Source organism: Schistocerca nitens, chromosome 2 (genome assembly GCF_023898315.1).
Source record: "Schistocerca nitens isolate TAMUIC-IGC-003100 chromosome 2, iqSchNite1.1, whole genome shotgun sequence".
In the NCBI taxonomy this organism is placed as follows: Eukaryota; Metazoa; Arthropoda; class Insecta; order Orthoptera; family Acrididae; genus Schistocerca; species Schistocerca nitens.
In genome coordinates this window covers 804240817-804258084 of record NC_064615.1, presented here as the reverse complement: position 1 = coordinate 804258084, position 17268 = coordinate 804240817, and the positions used below count along the sequence as shown (strand labels likewise).

Sequence of the window (17268 nt, the reverse complement as noted above, 5' to 3'; positions counted from 1 at the left end):
GTTTAGAAATGATCAGAATAAGTAAAGAGAAAACCGCCTGGGTGCGTTCAGTTTTACTCAGCTGTTTCTGTATAAAATAACGCAGAAGTTTACCAGCACAATCTTTTTTTACGTTCAAAGGGGAAGTTTCAACTGCAGAGAAAGAAACTGTGGGGAATATTCCCAAACGCTTGTGCAAAGTCTATGGAGCATCTGCTGTCGAGAGAAGTATAGTTAGACGCTGGGCACGTAGGGTGAGGTCATCAGAAGGCGTTCGGCGGAGCTCCGCTATTTACAGCGGTCGGGGAGACCATCCACGGCTGTCACACCTGACATGTTGCAACGAGCTGATGTTGTCGCGAGGGAGGACAGACATTCGTGGAAGACATTTTGAGGACGACGAGGAGGTGATTCGCAGAGTGAAGCACTGATTCCACCACCAGGACAAGGATTGGTACCGGCAGGTCATACACGCCCTTGTTTCACGGTGGAGGAAGGCCATAGAACGGGATGGAGATTACGTGGAAAAATAGGATGTATAGATAAAACACCGTTCTTTCGTGTGTGTAATTCTCATTATGTCAAATAAAGAATTGTTGAAAAAAAATGTGGTGGATTACTTTCTGGGCAACCATCGTACAAAACATTGGGAAAATAGGACTCACCGCCATGCTCGCCGACAATGGTCATGTGCGGTAGTGCAGAACCGCGTTCATTGCTGAAACAGCTCGACGCCATTCATGAGCAATCCGAGCTTCTCAGCCATGGCTTCACTTCAAATGCAGTCGTTTGTATTGTGGTGCTTAAGCCAGCCAACACGTGGGATGGTAATTCCCTAGTCCAGGTGCTGTTGGGTTCCGACCAGTGGTGCGACGTGACACAGAACGTTGCAGTCAGTCCACGGCATGTGCAGATGTAAGGGGCATTATGTGCTTGGTGCACAATACGGCGACCCTCCCTTGTGGTGGTCAGACACGGTCGACCGCAACCCTGACGGCGAGTATGCCTGCCCTCATATTCCCACGCAGTCCGGCAGTGGGCCACGGTCACATCTGAATGCCACACAAATCTGGATCACTAAGCATGAACAACACTAATCAACTCTGGTGGACGTTCTACCTGTCACAGAGAGTTCCAGCTCAAATAATTTACGTACCTGTGAATGATGAATACGTGTACGAAGTTATATTTACAGCCGATCACGCATTCTCGGTGGTTCACTATTTTTTTTTCAAGGTGAGTAATTGCTCGTTCGCTTTACGGTGACATTATTCTGTGACCCGTGTTCATGTTTACGTATGACAGAAAGAGAAAAACCTATATTCTTTACTCACAAATGTGGATATTGCAGAGTTGGATTAGCTGGCCAAATGGACACCAACAATGAGGCCCCATTCAAAGTCTGTCAAGTGCTGATGGCATTCCTGCGTCCTTCACGTTGATTACTCTTCATACCCTACCACACCTAGTAATAACACTATACACTAACACCACTAATCACTCTGCTGGATGTTCTACATTTCACAGAGAATCGCAAATATATCATTTAAATACCTAATGATGGTGTGTATGTGTACGAAGTTACATTCACATCCGACGATTTCTTCTGGATGCTTTAGCTGTTTTGTCAGGCAATGTGTCTGTAAACCATCTGTGAATGTCATGGAAGTGGCAGATCTTAGTACAAATTATAGAGCAGGAAATAATCAATATGCTTCTCTTTGATCGCTGCATCTCCAACGTTAAGACGCTCCGCTACATCAGTTACAGTTTTTCTCTGAACCGTATCAAGAAATATGATCCACAACTACCAACCCCAACGAACATAACACAATCACAGTACATTGAAATTTTCCAACATGTGACTGTTGAAAACTATGAGGCGTGATGCCTTATAGCTATTTAACGTTGTTGTTTGGTTCTCATCTACTATTCCCCCCCCCCTTCCCCCCGTCCCCTCTCCGTCCCCAAGACTATGTACACCCCCACCTGCCTACCTGCTCTGCGAGTCGGATCGAATGGTGTGGTGTCCTACTGGATCAGCTTTTCTCTTCCATGGCGGCGCTCGCCTTACATGAATCTCATGTTTCTAGTACTCGTACCTGCTGCAAGGACTAATCAGTCGGCCGAGAGGTGCAGTTTGCATCATATTTGCGTACATTCAATCATTAAGATTTGTATGTGCTTTCGTTATAAGCGTAATAGGCGACATGCGGTATGCCTGTGCATAACTGCTATTCTATCGAGCTATCAATGATTAGAAAGCAGATGGCGCCCTTGCTGTTGTAGAGGAGGAAGTGAAAACTATTTGCACCCGCAGCTTTGGTCGCTAAAGCAAGTGACATGTCACTTGCCACCACCATCAGCGATGACAACTCGCAACAAATGGAATAAAGATTCGGTAAATAACTCGGTACGATCACGTTTAGTGATTGCATTGGCTACGACATTCACAGCAGAGAGACCAGAAAACTACTGAACGCTCTTTTTAAATGAATACCCCCCTCCCCTTTTGACTGTATTGTTGTTTATTTAATTACGACCCAGGCTTCGACCTTTTACGCCATTTTCAAGTGATTCAGTTTATGTGATTAACATATATTGCAGGACATCAAGCTCAAAATTGGCCGTTAATTATGAAAAATATTGGCTCCCCACGAAATGTCAGATGCAAAATGCGGCTACCCCGCGCGGCGATTTGTTGCAACGCAGGATGATACCAGGAGCACTCTCGTGGTTAGGCCACGCACCCTCACTGCGAATTTGTACGTCAGTCTGGGGTCCATCTGTTGTGCTGCCGTTCACGAACAGCATTCCAGTGGATGTTTTCCAACTGGGGAACGCTCGCCCACATACCGCTGTTGTAACATAATATGCTCTACAAAGTGTCGACACCTTTCCTTGGCCTTCTCGATCAGCAGGTCTATCTCCAACCGGGCATGTACGAGACATCATCGGACGACAACTCTAGTGTGATCCACAAACAGCATTAACCGTCCCTGTGTTGACTGACCTGGTCCAACAGGCATGGAACTCTATCCCATAAACTGACATGTCACCTGTACAACACAATGCATACACGTTTGCATGCTTCCATTCAACATTCTGGCGGTTACACCGGTTATTAATGTATCACCATTTCACATTTGCAATTACTTATCTCGCGCTTACATTAACATGTGATCTTTCAACATTAATCCCTTAAATATGTTACGTAGCCAAATGTATTCCCGAAATCTCATTAACCTACATGAATTATTTTTTGTGTTGCAATTTTTTCCTTCAGGAGCCCACTCGAAATGTAAATGGATGCGAAAACATACTTGACCTCTTTGCAACAAATAATCCCGAGCAAAAAGAGAGCATCATGACGGATACAGGGATTAGTGAGGAAAAGGTTGTTGTAACGAGACTGAATACGTAACATCCAAACCCACAAAAAATAAACGGAAAACATATATTTAAAAAAGCGGATAAAAATTTACCTGACACCTTCCTAAGAGACAGTCTCCACTCATTCCAATCTATATAAGAGTAGACCAGATGTGATTTAACTGCAAGGAAATAACATCGACGGCAACTGAGAGATATTCGTCTATACAAAATAAAATAATAAGAGATGTTACTGATCCCCCATGGTTCACAAAAAAGGTCAGAACACTGTCACAAAAGCAACGAAGAGGCATGCTAAACTTAAAAGACCGCAAAACCCCCAAGATTGGCGAAGCTTTATAGGAGCTCGAAATTTAGAGCGAACTTCAATGCGAGATACTTTTAATAGTTTCGACGACGTAACTCTTGTCTTGAAATCCATAGAGATTCTGGTCGTATATAAAGTACGCCAGCAGGATGACACAGCCAATACCTTTATTGCGAGATAACAGTGGTGGTGTTACGAATTACAGTGTCACAAAAGCAGAGTCACTAAGCACTGTTTTCCGAAATTCCTTCATCAAAGAAGACGAAGTAAATATTCCCGAATTCGAATCAAGAACAACTGCCAACGTGAGTAACTTAGGAGCAGATTTTCTGGTTGTAGCAAAGCAGTTTAAACCTCTTAATAAAGGCAAAGCCTGTGGTCCATATATACCAATGAGGTTCATCTCAGAGATTGGGGATGCAATGGCTCCATACTTAGCAATCGTATACAAGCGTTCGATCGTCGAAAGATCCGCATATAAAGACTAGGATGTTACACTATCTAAAGACTGGGAAGTTTCACAATACCCAAGAAAGGAAAAGGAGTAATGAGCTGAACTACAGACCCATACCGCTAACGTCGATTTGCAGTAGGATTTTGGAACATATACTGTGTTCGAACATTATGGGCTACCTCTAAGAAAAAGATTTATTGACAAACAGACAAGGATTCGGGAAATATCGTTCTTATGAAACACAGCTAGCTCTTTATTCTCACAAAGTAATGAGTGCTATCGACAGGGGAGGTTAAGCTTATTCCATACTTTTAGATTTACAGAAGGCTTTTGACGCCGTTCCTCACAAGCGACTTCTACTTAAATTTCGTGCCTATGGAGTATCGCCTCAGTTGTGCGACTGCATTCAAGATTCAGGAAGGTCACAATTCGTAGTTACTGACGGAAAGTCATTGAGTAAAACAGAAGAAATATCTGGCTTATCTCAAGGAAGTGTTATAGGACATCTGCTGTTCCTGATCTATGTAACAAATTTGGGAGACAATCTGAGCAGCTCTCTTAGATTGTTTGCAGATGATACTGTCATTTACTGTCCTATAAAGTAACCTAATGTTCTAAAAAAATTGCAAAACTACTTAGACAAGATGTTTGTATGGTGCGAAAAGTGGGAATTGACTCTAAATAATGGAATGTATGAAGTCATCCACATGAGTACTAAAAGGAATCCGTTTCGGTTACACTATAGAATACACAAATCAAAAGGCTGTAAATTCAACTAAATACTTAGGGATTACTGTTATGAATAACATAAATTGGAACGATCACATAAATAATGTTGCGGGGAAAGCAAACCGAAGTCAGCGATTTATGGGCAGAACGCTTGAAAAAACAGTTCAACTATGGAGTATTACTGTGCGGTGTGGGATTCACATCATATAAGATTGACGGAAGATATCTAAAAAGTTCAAAGAAGAGTAGCTCGTTTTTTGTTATCGCGAAATAGGGGATATGAGAAGCGAATTGGAGTGGCAATCATTAAAGCAAAGCAGAGGTGATTTTCATTGTGGCAGGACGTTTTCATAAAATTCCAATTACTAACTTTCTCCTCAGAACGCGAAAATATTTTGTTGTCACCCATCTACATAGGGAGGAACGATAAAATAATAGAAATCTGAGATCGCACGGATTGATTTAAGTGTTCATTTTTCCTGCGCGCTGTTTGAAAGTGGAACGGTAGAGAAATAGCTTGAAGGTGGTTCGATGAACCTTCTGCGAGGCACTTAATTGTGAGTCGCAGAGCAATTATGTAGTTGTAGATTGTAGATGTAGACTCGGCACTGAGAGCAGATTACACGCTCGAACGGTGTCCAATGGTCAAGATATAGACGTACGGAGCTTCACGTGGGGCGTGCAGACACGAATATACACGATGTTTACAGATGTGGGCACATCATGCCTCGCGTCACGGAAACCAGATACAGGCTCTCCTAAACACACTACAGACAAGAAAAATAGACAACTTCGCCGTCGTGCAGTAGCGGTCAGAGAGATTCTGGAACTATTAGAAAGAGCGTTGGACTTATCAGTCTGTATTGATTTCAGTGCAGGAAGGAAGGTTAGAAGAAAAAGGAAGTCTAATGTTTCGTCGATGTGGATGCGATCAGACTTAGAAGTTCAATTGTAGCATAGCTGAAGAAAGAAAAATGTAACATAATAACAATAATAATGATTCTTATTATTGTTGACCATGTGACGCACAAGAAAGGACATTTTTCAAAGTTCTGATTTATCTTTTCTTTATACCCCTATTATTTTTGTTCTCTCGGAATGGGCTTTTTCCTGGCGTCGTACCATGCTGTTCCGGTGTTCGTGGGTCTTTCAGGCAAGTCAGCTATCCAATCCTGAATTTTCCGCCTAAAATTTTTTCTGCCTGATGTATAAAGTTGTGTTACTCATGCTTTGGGTCTTCTTTTTCTGCACCGATGCATTTTATTGTTTCAGTTTTAGTTTTTTTTTCTACAATTTCACAACCTTTCTAGTTAATTTCGTTGGTTTTATTCGTTTAATATGTCCACAGAATTTTAGCCGGTGTTTTTTCATACCCAAATAAATGCTGTTACGCTTCTCAATTTCAATGAGGTAATAATAATAACTATAATAATAATAATACATATGTCATTTCACGCCACACTTTTTGCCACTTGCCGGCCGGTGTGGCCGTGCGGTTATAGGCACTTCAGTCTGGAACCGCGTGACCGCTACGGTCGCAAGTTCGAATCCTGCCTCGGGCATGGATGTGTGTGATGTCCTTAGGTTAGTTAGATTTAAGTAGTTCTAGGGGACTGATGACCTCAGATGTTAAGTCCCACAGTGCTCAGAGCCATTTGAACCTTTTTTTTTTGCCACTTGTTTTTCTTTTCAGTAAAACCTTTCACCAAAGCTTTGTAATGGATTATATGAACACCTTATCTTCTTTTTGAACTTATTTACTAACTATGGTTTTCCAAAATTCCTCCCAAAGACAAGTAAATACATATTCCAAGAACCCGAATCAAGAACTGCTGCTAACATGAGTAACTTGGCAGATATCTTCGATGTAGCAAAACAACTCAAATTATTTAATAGAGGGAAGGCTCCCGGTCCGAACTGTATAGCAATTATGTTACTTTCAGAGTATGCTGATATAACTCGATACTTGACAGTCATATACAACGCTCGATCGACCTAAAAACTGGAAAGCTGTATAAATCACACCAATACTCAAGAAAGGAAGTAGGAGTAATTCATTGAATTACAGACCCATAACACTGACGTCCATTTGCAGTAGAATTTTGGAAATATACTATGTTTGAACATTATGAATTACCTCGAAGTAAAGATCTACTGAAACGTAATGGTTCAAATGGCTCTGAGCACTATGGGACTCAACTGCTGTGGTTATCAGTCCCCTAGAACTTAGAACTACTTAAACCTAACTAACCTAAGGACATCACACACATCCATGCCCGAGGCAGGATTCGAACCTGCGACCGTAGCAGTCGCACGGTTCCGGACTGCGCGCCTAGAACCGCGAGACCACCGCGGCCGGCACTGAAACGTAGTTAGCGCGGATTCAGAAAATATCGTCCTTTTGAAACACAGGAAGCTCTTTATACACGTGAAGTAATGAGTGCTATTGACAAGGGATCTCAAGTTCATTCCATATTTATAGATTACCAGAAGGCTTTTAATACCGTTCCTCACAAGCGGCGTATAATGAAATTTGTGCCTATAGCTTATTGTCTCAGTTGTGTGACTGGATTCGCGATTTCCTGTCAGAAAGGTCATCGAATAAAATAGTAGCGACATCAGGCGTTCCCTCAGGTCCTCTCTGGCGATCTAGTGGTAAACTGTGTGCCTTCCAATCGAGAGGTCCCTGGACCGACCCACGGTCGGACCATGGAAATTTCTAGTCTGCAATTTACGTAGCCTCCACCTCTCAACGCTGTGAGGAGACATCAGGTTGGATTTGACGTTAAACTGTAGGTCCCTTTTCTCTGAATGGGTAACTGGGGTTGATAGGGACATGAAAGTCGCAGAAGTGGCGTCCAATTGAAAGACTTGCACACGGTCAATGAGCCACACGAAATATTTATTATCTCCTCAGACACAAATTAGCTGGCAATCAGATGTTGGCTGATGTGGAAGTCCGCGGATATTCTAACTGATTGGAAAAGTGAAGAAATGATTACCGCCGGCCGCTGTGGCCGAGCGGTTCTAGGCGCTTCAGCCCGGAACCGCGCGACTGCTACGGTCGGTCGCAGGTTCGAATCCTGCCTCGGGCATGGACGTGTGTGATGTCCTTTGGTTAGTTAGGTTTAAGTAGTTGTAAGTCTAGCGGACTGATGACCTCAAATGTTGAGTCCCATAGTGCTCAGAGGCATTTGAACCATTTGATTACCAAAATGTCTCGCAGCAAGGCTTATTCTATGCGAGAAAAAGATTAAAACTGAAAAGAGGACAAAACAGATCCAGCGGATTCGGTTACTGACGACTTGTGATCCGGGTGGAGTATCTGCGACAGTGTAGTGAACTACAAAGCGAGGACTGGCTTAAAGAATTGGCATACTAGTGCTGGTCGATGGTAATGTACCAGTTGTATTCTGAAAGGTCATCAGCTGCTCTGCAATAGGTGTTGTTCTTATGAAGCTTATCAAGTATTTTGCCGCCAGAATTCTGCATATAGAAAATGTCTTTAGTAGTTCAGTTAATCCTGTCTTCTCCGTAGTTTGCTCTATATGTTTAGCTTAACGAGCTGTCCAAGTAAAGACATACAACAGAATGAAAACGAACTCTACTCGAGAGACAGTCTTCAGATATGTCTATCTATATATTTATTTTTTGAGTCATCAGTCTTCTGACTGGTTTGATGTGGCCCGGCACGAATTCCTCTCCTGTGTTGAGTGGTACTTAAGTAAATAAATTAGTGAAATCAAAGTGAACTAGAAATTAGAATATAAATGAAAAACTTGGTTTAGTTTAGAGAGTTACATACTCGCAAACAGCGGGCAGAACAGCAGAACAGAAGAGACAATGACCGTGAAGTCAGCAAATTCCACATAAGCGGGCGCTGTCGATTCAGCCGTCAGGGCATCGCCCGACCGGCTCACATGTTTCTCAGTTGTCGTATGTGAGCAAAGGCCCTCGCCTACATCCCAAGAGCCAATGACCGACGTTAAGAAGATGCTTCGAGAAGCTTTTCAACGTGACAGAAGAGGCAATGACCGGCTCACGTGTTTCTCAGTCGTCACATGGGATCAAAGGCCCTCGCCTGCATTCCAAGAGCCAATGACCGACGTTAAGAAGATTCTTCGAGGAGCTTCTCAACGTGACAGAAGAGGCAATGACCGTAAAGTCGTTCACCTCCAGTAAATTGAAGTGAATAAATACGCGAGACGCAGTGGGCCAGACAGATGAAGACGGAGACGGAGACGAAGACGAGGACGGAGACGGAGACGAGACGAGACACGAAGAAGGAAGAAAAGAAGAGTAGCAGTAGTTTTCTGTCAGTTTCGGTGCTCAAGACCGTCATGCAAGAAGAGACTGCATCATGCACAGACGCACCAAGTCCGCCGCTGTAATGGAATAGCAAGCAGCAGCCGCGGTGCCAGAAGACAGCAGTTACAAGGTATTTGAAGTCGGATTTTTACATACCCGGGTGACTCGTGAGGACGGGAAGGAGACGGCCTCACATCAGCAGTCACCTGTGAGCTGGGATGAAGACCTGACAGCCGAAGACTGGCAAGCGGGAGTCCGTGGTTCGAGTCCGCCACACTGGCCTTCCCCCGCCGCGCCGCTCCGCTGGCCGACGCAGAACACACGCGGCCGCTTAGAGAAGAGAAACACTGGGACGCGACACCCAAGGTATCATCCGATGCACGATTTCGCTCGCAATAATTAAACGGGCCACCTCGCGCTGCGCGTCTCCAGTCAACTGGGCGAGACGGCGACACGAGATACACACCGCTACGCGTAATCAGACGCCGCCGCCGCCGCCGCCGCCGCTGCCGCAGCAGAAGACTTCACAAACGACACAGCTGCCGCTCTCCGAACCAGAACATCCCGTAAGATACAGTTGTACAAATCTTCAATAAAAGTTATCTTATGTAAAAATAATGTTTCATTCGACCTCATACCCGAGCCAAGGAAGAACCCACCCTGCCCACATGTTGTTAAGAGACAAAAGTTAATTTATTTAATATTTTCACCCTGACAGAATGCTTTAGAATGCTCATCCTGACAATTGACTTGCATCAAAAGAGAAAACCCAGTTACATTTAGTGACAGAAGTGTCACATTTAGTAACACAACTGTTACACCTGTGCTAACCTCTTCATGTCAGAGCAGCATTTGTAGCCTGTCAATTGTTTGCTGGATGTATTCCGATGTCTGTCTTCCTCTACACAGTTTTCACTCTCTACAGCTCCCTCTAGTGCCATGGAAGCTACTCAGTGATATCTTAACAGATGTCCTACCATCCTGCCCCTTGTATTTGACAGTATTTTCCATAGATTCCTTTCCTCGACGATTCTCCGAGAAACCCCCCCCCCCCATTCCTTAACTTATCAATCCATCTACTCTTCAGTATTATTCTGTAGCACCATATCTCAAATGCTTCCAGTCTTTATCATACAATACTGTGTTCCAAACGGGTATTCTCAGACATTTATTCCTCAAGTTAAGACCTATGCTTGATATTAGTAGACTTCTGTTGGCTAGGAATCGCCTTTTTTCCAGCGCCAGTCTGCTTTTTATGTTATCCTTGCTCCGACCGTCATGGGTTATGCTGCTGCCTAGGTACCAGAATTCCTTAACTTCATCTACTTCGTGATCAACAATACTGATGTTAAGTATCTCGCTGTTCTCATTTCTGCTACTTCTCAATACTTTCGTCTTTCTTCGATTTACTCTCTATCCATATTCTGCACTCATTAGACTGTTCATTCCATTTAGTAGATCCTGTGATTCTTCTTCACTTTCACAGAGGACAGCAATGTCATCAGCGAATCTTATTGTTGATATCCTTCCGCCTTGAATTTTAATTTCACTCTTCGCCCTTTCTTTTATTTACGTCATTGCTTCTTTACTGTAAAGATGGAGCAATAGGGCCGAAAGACTACATCTCTATCTTACACCCTTTTCAATCCGAGCACTTCATTCTTGGTCTTCCACTCTCATTGTTCCCTCCTGGTTCTTGTACGTATTCTACATTACCCGTCATTCCCTACTGCTTACACCTATTTTTCTCAGTATTTCGAACATTTTGCACCATTTGACATTGTCGAATGCGTTTTCATGTCGGAAATCCTATCAAAAGTCTTGATTTTTCTTTAGATTTTCTTCCATTATCAAATGCAACATGAAGATTTGTGCCTCTGGTACCTTTTTCTTTCCTGAAGCCAAACTAAATGTAAATGTCGTGTGACTAGGGCCTCCCGTCGGGTAGACCGTTCGCCGGGTGCAAGTCTTTGAATTTGGCGCCACTTCGGCGACTTGCGCGTTGATGAGGATGAAATGATGATGATTAGGACAACACAACACCCAGTCCCTGAGCGGAGAACATCTCCGACCCAGCCGGCAATCGAACCCGGGCCCTGAGGATTGACATTCTGTCACGCTGACCACTTTTTTTTATCTCATTTTGTTCGTTTTCGTTCGTTGTATCTGTTCGGGGTCGACGTCGCAAGACACCCGTTTCAGTTCGTCGTTGATCAATTAACTCAGTTTTTTTATTACAGAGGGCAGTTAACCCCATGACCGAACACGCTGAGTTACCGTGCCGGCTAAAAACTCTATCGATTGCACCAACTGTATAACACACCACTCAGCTGCCAGGGGCGGACGAAGCCAAACTGATCGTCATCTAACACATCTTCAGTTTTCTTTTCCATCCTTCTGTACATTATTCTTGTCAGCAACTTGGACGCATCAGCTGTTGATCTGACGGTCCGACAATTCTCGCACTTCTCGGCTATTGCAATCTTCGGAATTGTGTAGATGATGTTTTCCCGAAAGTCAGGTGGTATATCGCCAGACTCACACATTCTATACACCAATGTGAATACTCGTTTTGTTACTACTTCCCCAAACGATCTTAGAAATTCTGATGGAATGTTATCTATCCTTTCTGCTTTGTTCGGTCTTACGGGTTTCAAAGCTCTTATAAATTCTGATTCGGAAACTTGATTCTTTATCTCTCTATATTTTCGACTCCTGTTTCTTCTTCTATCGCCTCATCAGACAAGTCTTCTCCCTCATAGAGGTCTTCAGTATACTCTTTCCACCTACGCTCTCTCTCCTCTGCATTTAACAGTGGAATTCCCACTGCACTTTTCATGTTACCATCCATGCTTTTAATGTCACAGAAGGTCGTTTTGTTTTTTCTGCATGCTTAGTCAGTCCTTCCGATAATCATTTATTTTTCGATTTCTTCACATTTTTGATGCAGCCATTTCGCTTTAGCTTCCCTGCACTTCCTATTTGTTTCATTCCTCAGTGACTTGTATTTCCATATTTCTGAATTTCCCTGAACATTTTTGTACCTCCTTTTTTCACCGATCAGCTAAAGTATTTGTTCTGTTACCCGTGGTTTCTTCGCAGTTACCTTTCTTGTGCCTATGCTTTTCTTTCCAACTTCTGTGATTGCCTTTTTTAGAGATGTCCACTCCTCTTCAATTGAACTGCCTACTGAGCAATATCTACAGTCTCAGAGAACTTCAAGCGTATGTCTTCATTCCTTAGCATTTTTTAGTGCTTTCATATCCTATTCCTTTGCGTATTGAGTCTTCCCGACTAAACATCAGCCTACTCTTAATCATTACTTAATTGTGATCTGAGTCTGGATCTGCTCCTGGGTACACTTTACAATCCAATATATGATTTCGAAATCGGTACCTGACCATGATGTAATTTGATTTCGTAGACTTCCCCGGCGTAATAACTGCTGATATTCTTCACGGGTTTGCAGCCGCATCATGTCGTCGTCCAGACACAATATTTCGGCGGACTAGCTGGCCGCCATCTTCAGGTGAGTTAATGCTCGTGCACTGCCTCGCCGGAAACTGAATTCCAGCCACTACGACGGAAACCCTTATACACCACGGACAGAGCACCACGCGTGCGTGAGATGATGGGCAGCGCCTCCAGGCGGCAAGTAGGCACGCAGAGCGCCGGTGGGAGAAGACGGCAGAAACGATAAATCGCAGCAGCACTAGTTGGAAGAATCCAATGATCGAAAAGAAGACCGTTGTTGTTTAATGTCGGACAAAATCGGATTCCATATCTTACTTAGAGGAAAACCTTAATCCCTGTTAATAATATTACTTGATAATCTAGTTTCAGTGGATTCTTTAAGAACACATTCCCAATAGCGAGCAGCAGGAGCTATCAATTGTGTCTTGTCATACATCATCCTGTGTCCTTCTTTAAGGCAGTGTTCAGCCACTGCCGACCTCTCAGGCTGGAACAACCGAGTGTGCCGATGATGTTCCACACACCGGTCCTGAATAGTTCGAATAGTTTGGTCAATATACTTCTTTCCACAGTGACACGACATAAACTCCGGGCTTCCTCAAGCCCAAATCATCTTTAACTGAGCCAAGAAGGGCTCTGGTCTTGGCCACCGGCGTAAAAACACTTTTAATATCATATTTTGTTAAAAATTCTTGAAATTTTGGATGATATACTTCACGCAAAGGGTAAATAAGCAACGGCTTCAAAAGTATTCTCTACTGGCTCGCGTGACGGACCAAACTGAAGAGCACGGCATATTTGTTGTTCCGTATATGAATTCTGTTTAAAAACAATCTTCAAATGATCAAGTTCTTCTTTCAAATGTTCCTCGTCAGAAATGGCATAAGCTCTTTTCACCAGAGTCCGAAAAACTCCACTACATTGGTGTGGTGGATGAGGATGACAGCTGGTCGCATGAAGATAGCGGTCAGTATGAGCAGGTTTCCAATAAACACAGTGTCCAAAAGTCCCTTCGTCCTTTCTTTGAACTAAAACATCAAGAAATGGAAGCTTACCATCACTTTCAATTTCCGTAGTAAATTGAATACTCTGATGTAGACAATTAAAATGATCTAAAAAGCGATTCAAAGCATCAATTCCATGTGGTCAAACTATAAAAATGTCATCAGCGTATATCAAAAAACACTTTGGTTTAAGAAACGAAGTTTTGAGTGCCATGTCCTGAAAGTCTTCCATAAAAGTTTGGCGACTATGGGGGAGAGTGGACTCCCCATAGGCACTCCGTCAGTTTGCTCAAAATATATATAATTAAAAAGAAAATACGTTGAAGTCAACACATGACGACATAACTTGGTGGTTTCTTCATCTAATTTCTCACCTATTTGTGACAGGAACCCGAGTAAAGAGAGAAATAAAGTCAAAGCTGACGAGCAAGTCAGAAGGACCACAGCACAACGATTGTAATCGTCGAATAAAGTCGGACGAATTTGATGTGTGATGTTCACATTTTCCCACATATGGCTTGAGGACTGAAGCTAAATATTTGGCCAAATTATAGGTAGGGGCGCCCAAGATGCTGACAATGGGAAGAAAGTTCAGAAGTAAGGAGTGCAGCAATCAACTGATTTACAAAGTGTAAGTATAGTGCACACATCTGAACCTGTTTGATTTTAATTAGAGTTGTAGCGAGTATGTCAAGCAAGTGCTGCAGTGAACAGGACGTTTCGTAACGTCTACCCTCATTGTGGATGGTTAGCTTTCTTACGTGAGAAGGAGGTGTAGGTAGCCCTTGCGATGCACCACGAATACCTTCGCCATTCATTCTAACAAACATACCCACACAACAACACACAAACTAAATATCAATTATCTTTCAACTTTTTAAAAATAAATTGTTCCAAGAAAAGTCTTTCATTCTACAGTTTAGTTAGATGCTAAGTTTGCGACAATGTGGGGGAAAGGAAGAGGCAACAGTCGACAGTGGGGTGGGTGGGGATACTGGCTAATGTTTGATTGTACGCAGGGGTAATGGTCTAAGAAAGGTTGAAAACCACAGAGATATAGCATGAGCCCCACGCTCGTGAGATGTCACGCCAATAGGTTCTTTTTGTGGAGTTACATAAAGGACCGCGTGTACGTAATACCCATCAGTGACACTGCTACCCTTCGTGCTCGAGTCAATGGAGCACTCAGAACTGTAGATGCTGCAATGCCGATCTGTTCATGGGCAATACTCGAATATGGCCTTGATGTTTCATGAGCGTCCAGATCATGATTTTTTGAAAGGATAATGGCTATTTTTGTCCGAACGCGTTTCTTTGCTAAATCAGTCTCCACCGGACTGAATTATCGGACGCTAAGGTTCGTGACCCGTCCGCCCCCATAGCTGATTGACCTGCAGAGATCCCGTGTTCAGTTACTAGCATTGCCAGGACTTCTCCTTGGTGGAAGGACTTCAATGGGGTGCTGACCACATGCCCCTTCATACCGCATCAAAATGACGTCATATATCAGATGGTGATGTGGCAGCCGGTTAGCATCGTGTGGTTCTCTTGCCTGATCACAGTTAAAAAAAGGAAAATATTGTTGGCAGCCTTGTCCTTACCTGTTCCTGCGGGAGCGCAGCACGCGCCTGCCCACCTGCGGCGACGCGGCTTCCATGGCGGGCGTCGGGGGCGACCCTCACTGCGGCTCCCTCATACCTCCTGCAACACAAACGGCACCGCCAGCTGTCACACACGAGTCTCTCCCTGGAACAGCTACGCGGCCTTCCACAAGTCAAGGCAGACTGCCAAAAATAACATAAATTCATTTAGCAGCTAGTTTAGCTGCCTTCCTAATGTATCAACACATTCAATACAAATTCGACACACACTATCACAGGCCATTAAGACTTTCGCCCCCACAATATTCACTCTCAATCACTATTTCAGCAAAAATCTACATGGAAAACAGCACATAACTGATTTGGGTTTTTTAGCAAAGATAAAGGCACCAGAAGGTATTTCTGATGCATTTGATTTTGGAAGCCAGACTTCAGAAAAATCAAGATACATTCGTGGGATTTCCCGACCCAGAATAAGAATTTACCAAGGTAAAATTGTGCATGAACTTTGATATACTCTTGATATGGGGAAAAACAGGCAATATACAATACTAGCGAATCTGGCACTGCTTCACAGTTCCTGAATATGTACATGAATTGTATATATATACTCATCTTCTTCTCCCCTCCCCCCACTCTCTGTCCAGTTCCTCCTCCCTCTCTCTTTGTCCATCTCCCCCTTTTCGCCCTGTCTTTGTTTATCTCCTTCTCCTGCTCCCTTTCACTGACCATCTCAACTTCGATTGAGAAGTGAAGTCACTTAAAATGAATGGCTATATCGGTTGGGATGATTAATATAAGGCGTGTAGGAGATACCACTCTAACTGCTGAATCTGTGAGCATAGTAGCTTCACTGACAGTATTTTTCTCAGTTTTAATCTGTGAACAGATAGTATTGCAAAATAGTATTCTAATCAAGAAACTTCCTGGCAGATTAAAACTGTGTGCCCGACCGAGACTCGAACTCGGGACCTTTGCCTTTCGTGGGCAAGTGCTCTACCATCTGAGCTACCTAAGCACGACTCACGCCCCCTCCTCACAGCTTCACTTCTGCCAGTACCTCGTCTCCTACCTTCCAAACTTTAAAGAAGTTCTCCTGCGAACCTTGCAGAACTAGCACTCCTGAAAGAACGGATATTGCGGAGACATGGCTTAGCCACAGTCTGTGGGATGTTTCCAGAATGAGATTTTCACTCTGCAGCGGAGTGTGCGCTGATATGAAACTTCCTGGCAGATTAAAACTGTGTGCCGGACCGAGACTCGAACTCGGGACCTTTGCCTTTCGCGGGCAAGTGCTCTACCATCTGAGCTACCCAAGCACGTCTCATGCCCCGTCCTCACATCTCCAGTATTCTAATCATAAGTCGATTAAGTTGTAAATACAACATTAGTTTTTTCTCTTAAAACTGACTACGACGGAGAAAACAAAACAGCACATTGTTGTGTATATAATTTTTGTTTAGAAGTATATATAAAGAGATAGAAAATACTCGGAAGAAAAAATTAGTCTAATGGTTTAAATGCCCTGATATCTAAGTTAAAACGCATTGTGAGAAAGAAAACGAAACCGCACATTTTGACAGCACAGCAATTTCTTTCTCGCAGTTGATTTTAACACAAAATCTGCACGTTGTTGTTTAAAAAAATATAGTCTGTATCTGAATTTTAGTGGAGTATCGTGTAACAAACTAAAACTGTCAAGAACTCTTCGAGATTTTTGCTAACAACGTTTCCCTTTATGTACTAGACATGTATATTTCTACACCCATGTCTGTCCAAAAATTTATTGGAGTACAGTGTAAAAATTGGAATATAATCGATCAACGACTTTTTGAGATATTTACTGGCTACGTTTTCCCTTTACGCATTACATATATATTTATGTACCATATATGTAAAAAATATGCAGTCTATGTCCATCCTTACGTTTAACAGAATACCATGTAAAGATTTGAAATAAACCTGTCCGGAACATTTAGAGTTTTTTGCTAATTACGTTTCCCCTTTATGTAGTCCATA

At 43.1% G+C, this 17268-nt stretch overlaps 1 protein-coding gene across 2 annotated transcripts in view; it reads right to left on the bottom strand.

The window, feature by feature from the left end:
• Positions 1–17268, bottom strand: part of LOC126234643 (homeobox protein Mohawk) — a 121747-nt gene that overhangs the window by 39619 nt on the left and 64860 nt on the right. For both annotated transcript variants that reach the window (XM_049943373.1, XM_049943372.1), the window contains exon 2: positions 15250–15349. In XM_049943373.1, the coding sequence (XP_049799330.1) occupies positions 15250–15305 (56 nt within the window). In that variant the 5' untranslated portion in view covers positions 15306–15349. The remainder of the gene's footprint in view (positions 1–15249; positions 15350–17268) is intronic.